The following is a 16,439-nucleotide window of genomic DNA, read 5'->3' as shown; positions in this document are numbered from 1 at the left end:
ATTGTACTAAGTCTACTTATTCAGTACAACTGAGATTCTTATTTGATCATCATATATACAAAGATGTTATGGCTTTTAAAAAAAGTAAATTTTCCATCCGTGAATAATCCAAGTATTCAGAGATAAAAGTACAACATATACACTTACCTCAACTGAGAGGGTATTAAATTAACAGGGCAGCGACGAATAGCAAACATCTGCAGAGCTTCTTCTGGTTTTTGGTATAAATGACAAAACACTAGGAATGCACAAACTAGAACTGCCGATGAAGACTTTCCATCCTAAAAATATCAAAATTCAGACAGCAAAAAATTAATAAATAAATAAATGGATTAAATATGCTAAACAAAATTCCATTTTGCATTTCCAAAAATTTCTATATACATCATCACCATACATGCAAATGTCAGCTGTAAAATTCTTCTTCATATGTTTGGTACTCTAATACTTATACTTAGGGCTTACAATACCGGGATCCCGGTAATTTTTTTCCGATATTGATACAAAAAATACCAGTTTATCAGTACTAATTTAAAAAAAATAATAATTGTTTATAATTTAATCACATAAAGGTTATAAAATCACCTTTATGTGATTATGACGTTGTTACCTCTACTAACAAATGTTCCATAAATCATCGATAGGACACAATGCAACATTGCAACCTGTCCACAATTCTCGGACAACTTCATGTCTGACCGTATTGTAACTCCCAAGTCCCGTTCCACCACTACTGACTTTAGTTCAACTCCAACAAGTGTATAAGTTATTTTGGGGTTGCTGTTCCCCAGGTGTAAGACCTTGCATTTTGCTCAATTAAAGCTGCCACTTTTCTGACGATCCTGGAAGTTACCTAGATCACTCTGAAGAAGCTCTGCTTGGCGGCGATCATTAACTACGCTACTGATCTTTACATCATCTGCAAGTTTAGACCTCACGCCCTCCATCCCTTCATAGATGTCTTTTAAGATAATCAAAAACAACAGTGGTCCCAATACTGATCCTTGGGGAACCCCACTTCTTACATTAACCCAATCTGAGGAATAACCATTTATCATAACCCTCTGCCTGGTGCCCTAAAGCCATCGTGCTACCCATCTAAGGATTTTCCCCGATTCCAGCATGCTCCAACTTATCAAGTAACCACTCATGTTGGACTGAGTCAAATGCTTTACTGAAATCCAAATAAACAACGTCGCAATTATTCCCTAAATCCAGCTCATGAGTGACTTGTCAAAATGGCTAACCAGATTTGTTAAACATGATTTTCCCTTTACAAAAGCATGCTATGTATCCTACAGAATTCCATTTCCATCTAAATAATCCTGAATTCCACCCTGGAATCACTGCCTCCATGATTTTCCCTACTACTGAAGGTAGACTGGCTGGTCGCTAATTTCCCGTTACACTCCTAGAACTGCCTTTATGTTCCAATTTACACAAATCCAACAGAATCTCTCCTGTGCATAGATGTTTGATGTGTTCTGAAAAGTTCAATTTATTATCAAAAATCACACCAAGAAGACGAACGCTGTTCACAACTGTGACAGGTTGATTTCTTAAGTGTATTTCAGGATCTGGGTGCATTTTTCATTTGTTACAAAAATGAATGACACTTGATTTCTGATAAGACAGTCTGTAAACATTCTGTGCCATCCATAGTTCAATATTATTAATTGTTGTTGTTTGCAGTTGCCTCTCAATAAAGCTCATGTTTTGCAAGCTGCAAAAGACAGTCAGGTCATCAGCATAAAGGTATGAATTCACTGTATTGGGAATAATTTTGGTCATCTGATTTATTCTTATTGCAAACAAGGTTGCACTAAGAACAGAACCCAGAGGGACTCCTTCTTCTTCTACATATGTTTTGGAAAGTACTTGCCGATAGCAAACTTGAAAGGTCAATTCTGTATGAAGTAAGGTAAGTGACCTCTCAGATCCAGGGAATGAAGAGCTCTCGGGATATCAAAGCGCCAAGTGGTGTCAAAGGCTTTCTCTAGATCGAGACATGCCATGACAAGATGTTTATTTTGAATAAATGCATTCCTAATATTTGTTTCTGCTTTGATCGTGAGATCCAGAGATGATCGGTTTTTCCTGAAACCGAATTGATTATCAGATATCATATTTTGGGAATCAAGGTACCATGTTAGTCGACGGTGTATTATTTTTTCTAGGGTTTTACTTAAGCAGCTGGTGAGAGAAATGGGTGTATAATTATTAGGAATAGAAAGATCTTTCCCTGGTTTGGGTATTGCCAGTACAAAAGAGTGACGCCAGGAACTGAATGTTCCATGAAGATGTGATTATAGAAGGTCAGTAGCAAAGATAGCGATTTATTATCTAGGTGTTGTAGCATTATGTAGTATATTCCATTAGGGCCAGCAGTGCTGTTCTTTGCAGTGAACAGAGCTTCTTTAAGTTCTAGCATAGTGAGTGGTTGATTGTATGGTAGCAAGGATTTGGTTCTGAAATTCAGATGGGATTTTTCGGCTGAAGTCTTAATCTTCTGAAATGATGGTTCGTATGCCGTCGATTCAGATAACTGTAAAAATACTGTGCCTAGAGCATCTGCAATCTCTGCAGGAGTAGACAGTTCCAGCCCATTCCAGGAGATAGGTGGGGAGGACAATGGGGGGGAATTTTCCATTTAATTGAGTTTTCTCCATATAATTCTTATGTCAGTATTTTTATTAATTTCAGTTGCGAATTGAATCCAACAGTCTTTTTTTGCTTTCTTCCTAATGTGGTGGGCCTTAGCTCTAAGTTTCTTGTAGTTTATAAGGATAGCAGTGGTAGGGTATTTGCGTAATAAATTCAAAGCACGTTTTTTTTTCTTTTTTTGCATTCCTACAGTCCTCATTCCACCAATAGTTTCTGCTTCTATGGATACTTGACTGTGATTATGGGATGGCAATAGATGCAGCTACTACGATCTGTTTTGTAATATGGTTGGCAGCTTTATCAATTAGATGATATTCAATGGCCTGATTGTCGAAGGATACACGAGAAGCATACTTTGTCCAATCTGCCTTGGAAATTTTCCATTTTGTGCTGTATTCTGAAGTTATGCAGAGTGAAGTTTGTATTTTACAAATTATCGGGTAGGGGTCATTGTTGAGCGGATTGTCCAGAGCAGTCCACTCAATACTAGGGAAGAGGATCGGAGAGCAGATGGATAGGTCTATTGCAGAGACTGTTCCTGTTGGGAGGTGTAGATAAGTTGGTGAGCCAGTATTTAATATGGTTAGATTTTGTCTGTTGACAAGCATTTCAATGAGTTGCCCTCGTGCGTCTGCATTCGGAGATCCCCACAATGGATTGTGTCCATTGAAGTCACCCAATAAACAGAAAGGGGTTGGCAACTGCAGAATGAGATCTTCAAGTTCTTAAAAAGTACAAGGATAACTGGATGGCAGGTAGATAGAAACCAGTGTTAGACAAAAGCCAATCGCTATTTGCATGGCAACAGCTTCAATGGCAGTTTGTAGCGAAATGCGTTTACAAGGGACTCGTGAGTCTACGAGTATGGCTACCCCTCCATGAGCATTTGTGGTAACAGGTCTGTCTTACTGGAAGAGAGTATAATTTTTTATCGATCGAGGGAGACAACTAAGGTGTTAAATATGTCTCCTGTAAACAGATTCCAATTGGATTTTGGTTCATAATTATTTTGTGAATTCATCAATATTGCTGCAAAATCCTCTGCAGTTCCATTGGACGATGTTTTTCATTGTTTGGGTTTAAATGGAGAAGCTGTGTCTATCTGCTTTTTGGAAGTCTGTTTCAGGCGGTCAACTTTCATTTTCTCTCTCTTTGAAAAAACAGGTCTGGTATCTATTTCGTCTTCTTGATGGATTTCCAGAATGGTTTCATTTTCTTCTTGATTGCAAGTCTCATTTGTGTCCATAGTGGAAGAAGATTCAGCATGCTGTTTGTTAACGAGATCAGAGTTTTCTCTTTGAGCAGGTCTTGCAGAAGTTGCACGAGCAACAGGTGGTATTGTGACTGGTGTGTTACTGGATCTGTTGCTTAGAGGACTGAGGTACGGAAGAGAGTATAGATTGAGCCCATTCAGAAATAGAGATGCTTGGTGGTAATGAAGTATCAGTCTGAACGGATATTGTAAGAAATCTTTTAGCAGCATCAGCATATGTATGTTTAAGCGTCAGTTGCTGTATCTGTTTTCTTGCTTCTGAAAATGAGACTTTTTCCTATCTTGTACTTCTGGATTTTCTTTTCATATTTCCACTGGTCACATGTTTTAGAGAAGACTGGGTGGTTGCCTTTACAATTAGGGCAGAATGAGGACTGTTATTTACAATCAGCTTGGGCATGCTCCTTCGAGCCACAGGTAGGGCATACAGCATCACCTCGACACACCGTTTGGGAGAGTCCGAATTTCTGACACTTATATCTTAATGGATTTGGAATATATATGGGCGAATGAGGCAGTTCAGATACCTGGCTTTCACCAATGAGGGTAGATTTGGTGAACTACTTGTCAGTATGATGCTGCGAGTTGGGATAAATTCGCCATCTTTTTTCAGCATAATTCTTCTTACTTGTGTGACCTTCTGATCTTGTAATTCATTTACAATTTCCTCCTCAGAGACATTCATTAGGTCCCATTCTGAGATGACACCTTTGGAGGTATTGAGTTTAGCATGTGGTGATACCTCGACTGGAGTTCCACCAAATGTGGTGAGTTTAAGAAGGGACTCAGAGTGTTTGGAGCTGGTTGTCTCAACCAGGTTGCCAGATCTAAGACATCTCACCATTTTTAGGGAACCTGCTACACTTTCCAGACACTTCTGTATGAGAAATGGCGATAGATTGCCTAAAGCCTGATTCATTAAAGAATGCAAAAATCAGGAAATTTGGATGTTCTACTCTGGAAGTGTCTGTCTTCAGTTTGTTTCTGTTGGTTGCGTCATCATTGGGTTGGTGCAAATCCATTGAATTTGCTGTCTGAATCGGTGGATAGTTGTCGTAATACATATTTTGCTCCATTTTGCCCTGGGGGTTTGCTTTACCACCCAGGTTTCTGGCCATGCCACAGGGAGGCAGAAGAAGTGCTACGAGGTGACCAAGCGGCTGAGTTAGTAAGTTAGCACTAATAGAAAAGGAAACAGAAAGGTGGTTTTCCTTTCTGGGTTTCTGCCTACTTCTTGAAGTGCAAGAGAACTACTCTGATATAGAAATCAAGAAAACAGTGTTTAAAACTAAAAATAGAAACTCTTTGCTTAAATGCTCTTTTTAGATGCTTTCAGAGACGCACTAGAATCACCTGGCCATGGAACGCCTGGCACCCGGTTGTTGTTGTTCTTGGATTTTTCTGGTGCAAAGGCTACTTAGGCCATATTGCACCTATCATAGTAGTTAATACTAATTTTATTGTCTTTATGGAAGCAGTTAGAAACGGTTATTTAAACCTATTCGTTTCAGAAAGGAAAAAAAATTCTGTAAGGTTTGAATTTTCGCCTATGATATGGCTAAGTGATAATTCCTGTAAGTTTGAGAGAGAAGTGAATGAAATTAGATGGAGTTGTTATACAAAGTGCATTCCAGGAGTATGTGTTTTATTGTGAGTGGCCTGTGGCAATGTGAACACTGTGGAGGGTCATTAACTGATAACAGGAATAGATGGGTCAAGTGGGTATGGCCTATTCCGGCTCTGGCCAGGACAACCTCTTCTTGTCTGTTTGTGCAAAAATTGGAGGCCCATAATTGCGGTACAGGTTTAATTTCAAGGAGTTTGTTATGAATATGTGTTTGCCACTGTAGTGCCATCGTTCCTTACATATATTCTGTATATGCATTTTGTAATCACTGAACGGGACCAGAAAATTCATTGGAGATGTGCTGGATGGATGCTTGGCAGCATCATCTGCAATTTCGTTTCCTGGTATTAGTATTAGTAATGGCTTCATGGTGCAAGAAAGCCTATGGCTCATGCTGCACCAGCCAAAAAAAAAAAAAAAAAAAAATAAACAAACCAATGATAAAAACAAAAAAAAAAATAAATAAAATAAATAAATAAAAATAATAATAATAATAATTAATAAAAAAAAAAAAGAGAAATTAAACCTATAATCCTATGCACTTCCCTTACCCGAAAGTACTATCCAGATGACCTTTGAATTTCCCCAAACTATCGGCCTCTACCACCCACGAAGGCAACTTATTCCAGTAATTTATAACTCGCTGGCTAAAATAAAACTTCCTGCAGTCTAATCTAAACATTTCCCCCATAACTTGAATTTATGTCCCCTGGTTCTAGCATCATTTATAATCTTGAAAATTTCGACCTCATTCATTTTACTGATGCCTCTCAGACCCTTAAACACCTCAATCAAATCTCCTCTAAGATGTCTAGTTTCCAAACTCTGCAACCCACATATTCGAAGTCTTTCTTGGTATTCCAGTATGGCCTGGGATCCAGCAGAAGACAACATTTTGCCGATGATCTCGGAGACGGATCAACTCTGATCTGATTGGCTGTAGTAACGGACGAGTAGATGGGGAAATCTTTTGCATTGCTAATAGGGCACTTTGCGAGCCTGCGTAGATTATGCTCTTTTTGATTGAGAGATGGAAAATGTTTTCCAGAGCAAGCTTTATGGCATATAATCCAGTGGTGTAATTACTGCATTCTGTCGGGAGTGACACAGAAGTGAGATTGTTATGGAATACCACTGCTGCACCTGATCCATTCTCGGACTGTGAACCGTCAGTATATATTTTCGCAAAGTCGGGATAGCATTGTAAATGTGCAGCTGCTGGATGTTAATACCCGTTAAAGAGTGTTTCCCCCATTGGTGGAAATAATTGTCACAACACAGCATGATGACAGACCATGGAGAACGTGATCTATAGGTTCTTGGTGAACTTTATTGAGTTGTATATTCCAGTTTTCTGCTAGTTCCATTAAATACGTTTTCCTTTGTTTGCGAGACTTTGTATGGTCACCATGTGGCTCGCGAAGGGAAAATAGAGAAGTGCTCCGGTATAATGCGGCTGCCGCGCTAGGATCTCGCCCTTGACTGGGGAAGGATCCCCCAAATAGTGTGTACCCTGGGCTGAACGAGAGCCCCAACTTTCTTGTGACTGAGTTAACCTATAATTACAAACTATGCGTTCAGTGACTGCCCTCCCCCCCCCTCTCTGCCATAAACTTTCATGGTGAAGTGGAACTTCTCTCTCGTGCATTTCCCAACTTTTTTGATCTTTTCATCTGACCATCATCTTTAGCGTCCTCAGAAACCGCTAAGGAAAAATTTCCCATCATCCTAGGGGAATTTCTACCCTCGGCTGTTTCCCCCCATGTGTTTCGGTGGGGGAAGGAAAAACACACACATAGTAGTATACCTCTCCAAATTAACGTACGGACTCATGTGAGGCATCGTTCAGCGACTCCCGAAGAGACCTGTGTAGGAAAACAGCAGCACCTCGATAAACCAGACAATTCCGATTATCCGGAAAACAAATAAAATGCAAGAAAACGACATGGTAGTCATTGAGATTGGTACCCTCAGCCAAACTGAAGAGAAACAGGAAGAGGCCGAGGATCATAGACCAATTGCCAAAAGAAAAAACAAAAATGGAACAGTACCAAAATCTGACCGGAAAACCCGGAGCACCAGCCAAATAAAGGATCAGCATGAACACCCAGGAGGGACAGATGACCAACCCAAGCCTTCAGAAAATGCTAAACTCGATCCAACACTACCAAAGGGAACCGTTCCAGAGCAAACATTACTGCTGCGAACGGCCTTAGAAAATCTGATGAAGGAAAACTGCAGCAAAATAACATCCGTATTACGAGCAGAAATCGTACACCAATGGAATAAACTTGAAGCCATCTTAATGAACACATTCGGCCAACTACAGAAGGCAGAGGCAATATTGGAAGCACGAAACATGGATGGAGACAAACAAATGCTACAGTGCGCTCCGTCGTATGCACAAGCGCTGAGGACACCAGCAAGTGACTCGATAGTGGCCGGCAAAGCACCCGAACCCGAAAGAAAGATCCTACCTAAACAACCACACTTAGTGGTCCTACGACCAACAAAACCCCACGACAACCAGTCCAGTGAACAACTCAAATCCCAAATAATGACTAATCTAAACGAAGAATTTAAGACAACAAGAATAAAGGCCGTAAGGAAAACAAGGAATGTCGGACTACTGATAGAAACGGAAACAAGAGAGGAAGCACAAAGAATAATAGAAAATCCGAAAATACCTGAACTAGGACTAACTGCTGCTGCGCCCAAAAACCGAGGCCCTTCAATCGTAATATATGACCTGGCCAAAGACCTTACCCCAGATCACCTATCAGAGGAGCTATTCCAAAGAAATCTACAGGCCATATTTCCGGACAGGAATAAGGAAGACCTAGTGACGCCCAAGTACATAACCAAGTCAAGAGACGGAAGCCGCCAAAACTGGGTTGTCGAGCTCGCGCCCATGGCATGGAGGGCTTTAAGCACCCAGAACAGAATCTATGTTAACTGGGGCAGTCACCGCTTTCGGGAGCATGTGACTGTGCCCAAATGCTACAGGTGCTGCAAATTTGGGCATACAACCCACACATGCACCCAGACAATTCCCACGTGCGGGCATTGTTCGGCAAAAGGTCACGCCTTCCGTGACTGCCCAAACAAAAACACCGACCCAACCTGTGCAAACTGCAAGAGTTTAAAGTTAGATAGTGCGCATTCAATCGAGATGGTCAATGTCCTACATACCTGAAAGCAAAGAGTTTATTCCAATCAAGACTCAACTATGGGAACACATCCTAAAAAATATAACATCACAGAGGTTAAATTCATGCAGATAAATGCACATAGAGCCAAGGCGGTCGCCGACCAAATCCGCAAGAAGGCGGAAGAAGAAAACATTGATGTAGTAATATTACAAGAACCATATGTACATATGAAGGCTGTCAGGGGCTATCCCATAACATACAAAGTAGTCCAAACGGGGGTTGACACCCCATGGGCAGCGAGTTTGGTAAGAAACCCAGATATAACGGTGACCAAAATCACTCAGCTATGCACATCTTGGGCCGCATGTGCCCAACTCACTACGGCCTTGGGCGCGTTTTATGTCATAGCCCTTTACTGCCGTCTGGGTGAGGACATCGACTTCGCAGTAAGGTACCTAAGTCTGGCTAGTGATATGCTCCCAAATGCAAAAATCATCGTGGGAGCAGACGTTAACTGCCGGTCGCCAATGTGGCACAGCCATACCCCAGATAGACAGGGTACCAGAAACGGGACCAAGTTGGAAGAGTTCCTGGCAACCTCAACATTAACTGTACTAAACTTACCCAACAATCTGCCTACATTCTGCAACACATTATGGGAGGCCACTATAGACGTTACCATGGCAACTAGGAATGCTGCCAACAACATTTCAAAATGGACCGTCCGTGAGGCCTGGACAACGTCTGATCATCGCGCCATTACGTTCAGTCTAAACAAATCACTGGCCACAGTACCTGTGAACAGAAAAACTGCCCATAGATATGCCATAGCAAAGGCAGACTGGGAACTCTTCCAGACCACCCTACGGAATAGCATACAACAACGACAGAGAGAACTCCAACGTATCGAGGACCCAAGAATCCTCCAAATTAAAACGACTGAAATCATAAAACAAGCCAGCGACACAGCCATCAGGAAGAAAAATCCAACACCAGGGAAAGTGCCCTGGTGGAATCAAAACCTCCAGCGACTCAGGAAGGAGGCACAGGAAAGAAGAAAGGCCTTCCAGTGAGCCAGACGCTCCTGGCCGATGGCGGAAATTGAAACCCTACGACAGAGCTACAAAGAGGCGAGAAACGCCTATACAGCACAAATTAGAGAAAGAAAAAACCAATCCTGGGAGCGCCTGGTCTCCACCACTGGAAACAAGGACCCTTGGGGACTTGTATACAAGATCGTCACCAACAAACTTCCCAGAGGGGAAGTAGTTGAAGCCACTAAAACACCTGAAGGAAACTTGACTATCACTTGGGAACACACCATCAACAATATCCTTGACGCTGCCTTTCATCCAGAGATACAAACAATGACAACAGAACAGAGCCGAGTTTGCCAAGCCAACGAGACTCATCAAACGGCAACAAAAGAGCACCCTTTCACCATGGAAGAGATCAGCAATGCAGCAGACCTAATAAAGGGAAATAGATGCCCTGGACCGGACCTTCTAGAACCCGAAATTATCAAAAAAACGGTAGAGTACGCTCCGAACTTACTACTAAACCTATATAACCTCTGTCTCAGAGAAGGTATCTTCCCGAATTCCTGGAAGATGGCAAACGTTAAACTTATCCTAAAGAATCCAACAAAGCCACCACACCTTCCAGACTCCTATCGGCCCATTACACTTTTGACAGTTATCAGTAAGCTATTTGAACGACTACTTTACACACGGATCCAACATTACTATGATGAGGCAGGCCTGGCCTCAGCAAACCAATTCGGCTTCAGACGGGGAACCTCCGCCGTGGATGCCTTAACTCACCTCCTGACCAAGGTAAACAGATGTAATACAAAGTACTTCCTAGTGATAGCCGTCGACTTCGCTGGGGCGTTCGATTCACTTTGGTGGCCGAGCGTCCTGGCGAGGTTGCGCGAAGCCAACATGCCGGAAAACCTCTATAACACCATCAAAAGTTACCTAAGCAACAGAACCATCAAAGTCACCGCCCCCTATGGCACACTCTCCAGGCATGTCCATCGGGGCTGCCCTCAAGGTTCAGTCCTTGGCCCACTACTGTGGAATATTGTCTTGGACACCTTTCTTAACATCGATCTCAATGAAGTACAATCTCAGGCATTCACGGACGACCTCATTCTGACGATACAGGCAAACTCAAGAGCTGCGTTAGAGGTCCTCGCAAATCGGGCCCTGACCACTCTCCAAGAATGGGCAAACCGAAATCAACTCAAAATATCCTCCACAAAAACAAACTCCATCCTACTAAAGGGACGCCTTGATCTTAGGCGGCCTCCGCAAATAAAAATTGGGCAGGAAACAATCAAATTCTCCAACCAACTGAAATACCTAGGCGTGATATTGGACCAAAACCTGTCATTTCAGGACCATCTGAAATATCTCCGTAAAAAAATAAGACGCTACGCAGCCATGGTTGCCAGGGTCACGCGTAAAGAATGGGGCTTGAAAAAGCGAGTCCTCAAACTGTTCTACAAAGCTATCTTCACCCCGATCGTCACCTACGCATCTGGTGCATGGTTTCAAAAAACTACAACAGCAGTAAACAGACGTATCACGGACCAAATTCACAGATCCATCCTCCTAACTATCACTCGCGCTTGCCGCACGGTGAGCACCCACGCCCTGCAAGTGCTCGCAGGCACTTCCCGCTGGACCTAGAAATCATACAACGTGGCCTACTATACTACCTAGACAAAGGCACCCCACAGACTTTTCTGGGGTTCACTATTGACCTAGCCAGCAACAGAAATGTGGAAAAGAAGCGGATACAAACTCACCTGCAGCAGGCATGGCAGGAAAGGTGGAGCAACTCTCAAAAGGGAGAGATCACAAAGAAATTTCTACCCAATATTGAACAAAACTACCCAACCTCACCCAACTGGTTCTCCCCAGGTCTACAAGCAACGTACCTCTTAACTGGACACGGAGCTATTAATGCCAAACTGTCTCTACTTGGGATCCAGGTTGATCCAACTTGCACTTGCGGGGGGCTGGAGAGCTGGCAGCACCTAATGTATGACTGCAGGCTCTATGAAGACCTACGTGGTGTTTTACTCACCAGAATCCACTACTTACCACAGGGACAAGAACATCACCTCCTAGACACGAAGGAGGAGTATCAAGCCTTCTCGGATTATGCACAGGCACTGTTCACGAGGAGGAGGACGAGGAGAAACCAAATGGCCGCAGCCCACAACCCACTACCATTATAACCAAAGAACATCTGTTCTTCAGCTCACCGGGCTCCCTTGCCTGGTGCCTTTCCACCCCCTCCCCTGCGCCGGTGGTGGGACGGTCCCCCTGGCGCCCCCTACTTTCTCCTGGTGAGGCATGGGCATGCCTCACTGACTTCTGGGGTTGCCTACTCTATCATCCCCATATTTCTGCCTTAACTCCCCCAGCCTTCAGTCTCCCACCCACTCTATCTTTATGCTAGCGAATGTCCCACACACAAAATCTTAATTATGTCAAAATTCCCGTTCGCCCATTCTTTCGGCTTTTATTATGCAAGCATTATCCCCCTCACCTAACGATCATCAAACCGACGATGATGGATATATGTCTCTGTCTGTACGTACGTGCATATAAAAGAGCGCGCGCGTTTTTTTTTTTTTTTTTTTTTAGGTCCTAGCCTCTGAAATCTCAGGAAATTAGGTGGCAGGACCTGCCAGAGTGAAACTAAAACTACTGGGTTCCTGGTCTGCCTCCACGGGGCGAAGGTGGGGCAACGTTGGGCCTCAGCAGGGGTCCAGCGGCTAAACGACCAGATGAACAACGGTACACGACATCACACAGATACAAAGCCCACACACTTTTAAATCTCTGGCATTTCCCAGTGAACTGGTACACCCACAATGAAAGCAACACGGAGATGGGGGAAACCCCTGGTGCCGTCTGACACTAAATACACCTTACACCTAACCTAATACCTGCAGGCCTAGTTGCTTGTGGTTTGTTTCTATAAAAGGTTGTGAGTGGCGGATCATTATTGACCAATTAGGATGGGTTGGCTGGCTTTGGATCTTTCTTGCGTAGTTCAGTAATAACATCTTTCTTCTGATGTTTAGAGGAGCTTCGCAGGCTTCTTCTAAATAGAAACTATGCACTGGAGATGTTCTGAATGCACCTAGAGCTATTCTTAGAGCTAAATGTTGAATAGGGTTGAGATGAGATAAGACACTTCCCTAGCAGAATCAAAGACAGGTGCGCCATAGTCCAGACGAGATCTAATTATGGATCTATATAAGTGAAGCAAGGTGTAGCGATCTGCTCCCCAGGTTGTTGCTGATAAGGCTCTGAGTATGTTCATTTTTTTTTGGCAAGCTGTCCGGAGATGTTCAATGTGTTTTTGATAGTTTAACTTACTGTCAAAAATTAAGCCAAGCAGACGAATACAATTTGCTATTGGAATAAGATGGTTATCTAATTTGAGTTCAGGATCAGGATGCATTTTACGTATGGTACAGAAATCAATGGCAGTAGATTTCTGGCTGGATAGTCTGTAACCGTTATGTGTCATCCAAATCTGGATCTGATTTATTGATATCTGCAATTGTTTCTCAATGTAGTTCATGTTTTGAGAGTGACAGGAGATTGTGAAATCATCGGCATAAAGATATGAGTCGACTGTTTTCGGAATAAGTTCAGTTAAGTGATTAATTCTAATTGCGAAAAGAGTGGCGCTGAGAACGGACTGTTGAGGGACTCCTTCTTCCTGAACAAAGTTTTTAGAGAAAGTTCCCCGATAACGAACTTGAAAGGATCTTTGTTCTAAGAAATTTTGGATGAAATATGGCAAATTTCCTCTCAGGCCAAGAGAATGTAGATCCTTTAAAATGCTGAAACGCCATGTGGTGTCAAAGGCTTTCTCAATATCCAGACAGACCATAACGAGATGCTCCTTTTTGATGAATGCATTTCTGATGTTTGCTTCACTTTTAATCATAAGGTCCAATGATGATCGATTTTTTCTGAATCCAAATTGATTGTTATTGATTAAATTTTGGGACTCACGATACCAAGTCAGACAGCGGTGAATCATTTTTTCAAGGGTTTTGCTCAGACAGCTGGTAAGTGAAATTAGTCTGTAGTTTTGAGGAACAGAATAGTCTTTACCAGGTTTTGGGACAGCCAGATCGTAGGAAGGATGCCAGGAGCTTGGGTATGTATGCTCATTGAATATTCGATTGAAGAAGAACAGCAGTGATGAGTGTGACTTTGGATCTAAATTTTTGAGCATTATATAATATATCCCATCAGGGCCAGCAGCATTGTTCCTTGTGTTGGTAAGACCATGCTGCAGTTCAACCATGGTAAATGGTTGATTATATGTTAGAGCACATCTGTCAGTGAAATTCAGTTTTGATTTTTCTGTTACACCTTTAGTTTTTTGAAATGATTGGTCATAAGCAGTTGAGGAGGACAACTGAGAAAATACAGATCCTAGTGCATTTGCGATTTCTGCAGGAGTAGAGAGTTCCTGTCCATTCCAGTTAATTAGTGGAGTAGATGTTGGAGGAATTTTGCCATTTAACAATTTTATCTTATTCCAGATCAGTCTGATGTCTGTATTTTTATTAACTGAGGAAGTGAATTTAATCCAAGCTTCTTTTTTTGCTTTCCGTCTGATATAACAGGCACTTGCTCTAAGTCGCTTATAATTAATAAGATTGGAAGTGGTTGGATGTTTGTGGAATTGATTCCAAGCTTTGTTTTTCTCTTTTTTTGCATTGTTGCACTCTTCGTTCCACCAATAATATAATTTTCACATTTTGCTGACTTGGTATTGTGGAATTGCAGTGGTTGCAGCTGTCAGAATTTGGTTTGTTATATGTTCAGTAACACGGTTGATAGAAGAGGACTGTATGATATGGTTGTCGAACGAGACCAGCGTGCTATATTTTATCGAGTCAGCCTTTGGAAATTTCCATTTTACTGGACTGTCTTTGTTGGTAATGAACAGGAAGTTTGAACTTTGCATATTATTGGGAAATGATCGCTGTTGTGAGGGTCGTTAAGAGATACCCACTGGATACTTGGATAGAGCACTGGAGAGCAAATGGAAAGGTCTATTGCGGAGGTTGATCCAGTAGGTTTGTTGTTGGGTTTTTTTTTTAGGAGCATTAGCAACTAAGGCCATATTGCTCCGGGGATATGCGGTGGTCACTCCCTAACCTTTCTGCATCCTCCGTATTTGGTGGTCACGGGCTCGAACCCCGGTCTAATCAAGAAGCATGTGCTACGCACTGCTGCTCCTGCCCACCTGGCTACGGAGGCGCCTGATCTGGTAGGAAAATGAACATAGGTAGGAGAGCCAGTATTCAACAATGTTAAATCCTGTCCATCTATCAACATTTCAACAAGCTTTCCACACCTGTCTAAGCTGGAAGAACCACATAATGGGTGGTGAGCATTAAAGTCACCTAGTAGACAGAAGGGAACTGGTAGTTGCAACACAAGATCTTCGATTTCCTGAATAGAATATGGACGATTAGGCGAAAGATAAATTGAGACCAATGTAACGGTGATTCCAATTTCTATGCGTGTGGCAACAGCTTCTAAAGAGGTTTGCAATAGAATGCATCTGGAGGGAACTCTTTGGGTCCAACAGGATGGCTACTCCTCCATGAGCACTATTAGTGTCAGATCTATCTTGTCTGTAGATAGTGTAATTTTTGACTGCAGTGGAAACTTGGGGCATCAAGTTGGTTTCCTGTAGGCACATGGCAACAGGATTGAAGCAGTGAATTAGTTCATTGGTATCATTGATGTTGCTGCGAAAACCTCTACAATTCCATTGAATGATGTGTTCCATTATTTGGTTTTGTTCGTGGAAGATGTACCTGACTGCTTTTTATAAGTTGATTGTTTATGACGGTCTGGTTTTGATTTTTCTTTTCGGGGAAAAGTGGGACGTCCTGATTCATTGCTATCGTCCATATCATCTTCTGCATGTATTTCAAGCAGTTCTTCTTGACCGATAGTATCATCTGTATCCATGCTTGTTAGGCATGATACTTTCGTCTAAGCAGAATACGATCTTTGCAAATTTTCTGCTACCCGACAATGCGGAGATCTCTGGGTTGAAATTGTGAGTGGTGTGTTATTGCTTTGGTCTATTGACATGCCACTGATTTGTGTCTGAGAATGGTAGAAGCATAAGTGCGTTTTGGCATACTTAAGTTGATCAGTTTTTTCGCTTCTTGATAAGAGACTTTATTTTCAATTTTATATTTTTGTATTTTTTTTTCTATCTTCCATAGTTCACGGTCTTTGGAGTAAGCTGGATGTTTGCCACTACAATTAGGACACTGTGGTGTTGGAGCTTTGCATTCTGCTGTGATTTTTGCAGCTGAAGTTCGGACATATAGTGTTTCCATGGCAGTCTGAGAATGGCTGAACTTTTGACATTTATAACATCTGAGTGGATTTGGGATATATGGCCTAATGCGGCAATTCAAGTAACCTGCTTTAACAGAACCCGGTAGATTTGGAGTACTGAAAGTCAAGATTATGTTTCATGTGGGAGTTAAGTTGCCGTCTTTTCTGATCATGATACGTTTTGCATGAGACACATTTTGATCTTTTAGCTCCTTGACAATTTCTTCCTCAAAAACGTTTAATAGATCCCATTCAGAGATCACTCCCTTGGAAGAATTCAGTTCGAAGCTCAGGGACTCTGAATT

The 16,439-nt window shown here is 42.2% G+C and overlaps 1 protein-coding gene across 2 annotated transcripts in view; it reads right to left on the bottom strand.

Moving 5' to 3' along the window:
* Positions 1–16,439, bottom strand: part of aux (cyclin-G-associated kinase) — a 703,221-nt gene that overhangs the window by 211,053 nt on the left and 475,729 nt on the right. For both annotated transcript variants that reach the window (XM_090387776.1, XM_090387775.1), the window contains exon 13: positions 148–281. In XM_090387776.1, coding sequence (XP_090243902.1) covers positions 148–281 — 134 coding nt within the window. The remainder of the gene's footprint in view (positions 1–147; positions 282–16,439) is intronic.

Source organism: Mastigoproctus giganteus, chromosome 13, assembly GCF_048544385.1.
Source record: "Mastigoproctus giganteus isolate SK-2022 chromosome 13, ASM4854438v1, whole genome shotgun sequence".
In the NCBI taxonomy this organism is placed as follows: domain Eukaryota; kingdom Metazoa; phylum Arthropoda; class Arachnida; order Uropygi; family Thelyphonidae; genus Mastigoproctus; species Mastigoproctus giganteus.
The sequence above is the reverse complement of the archived record's forward strand: the minus strand, read 5'-3'. Positions and strand labels throughout refer to the sequence as shown.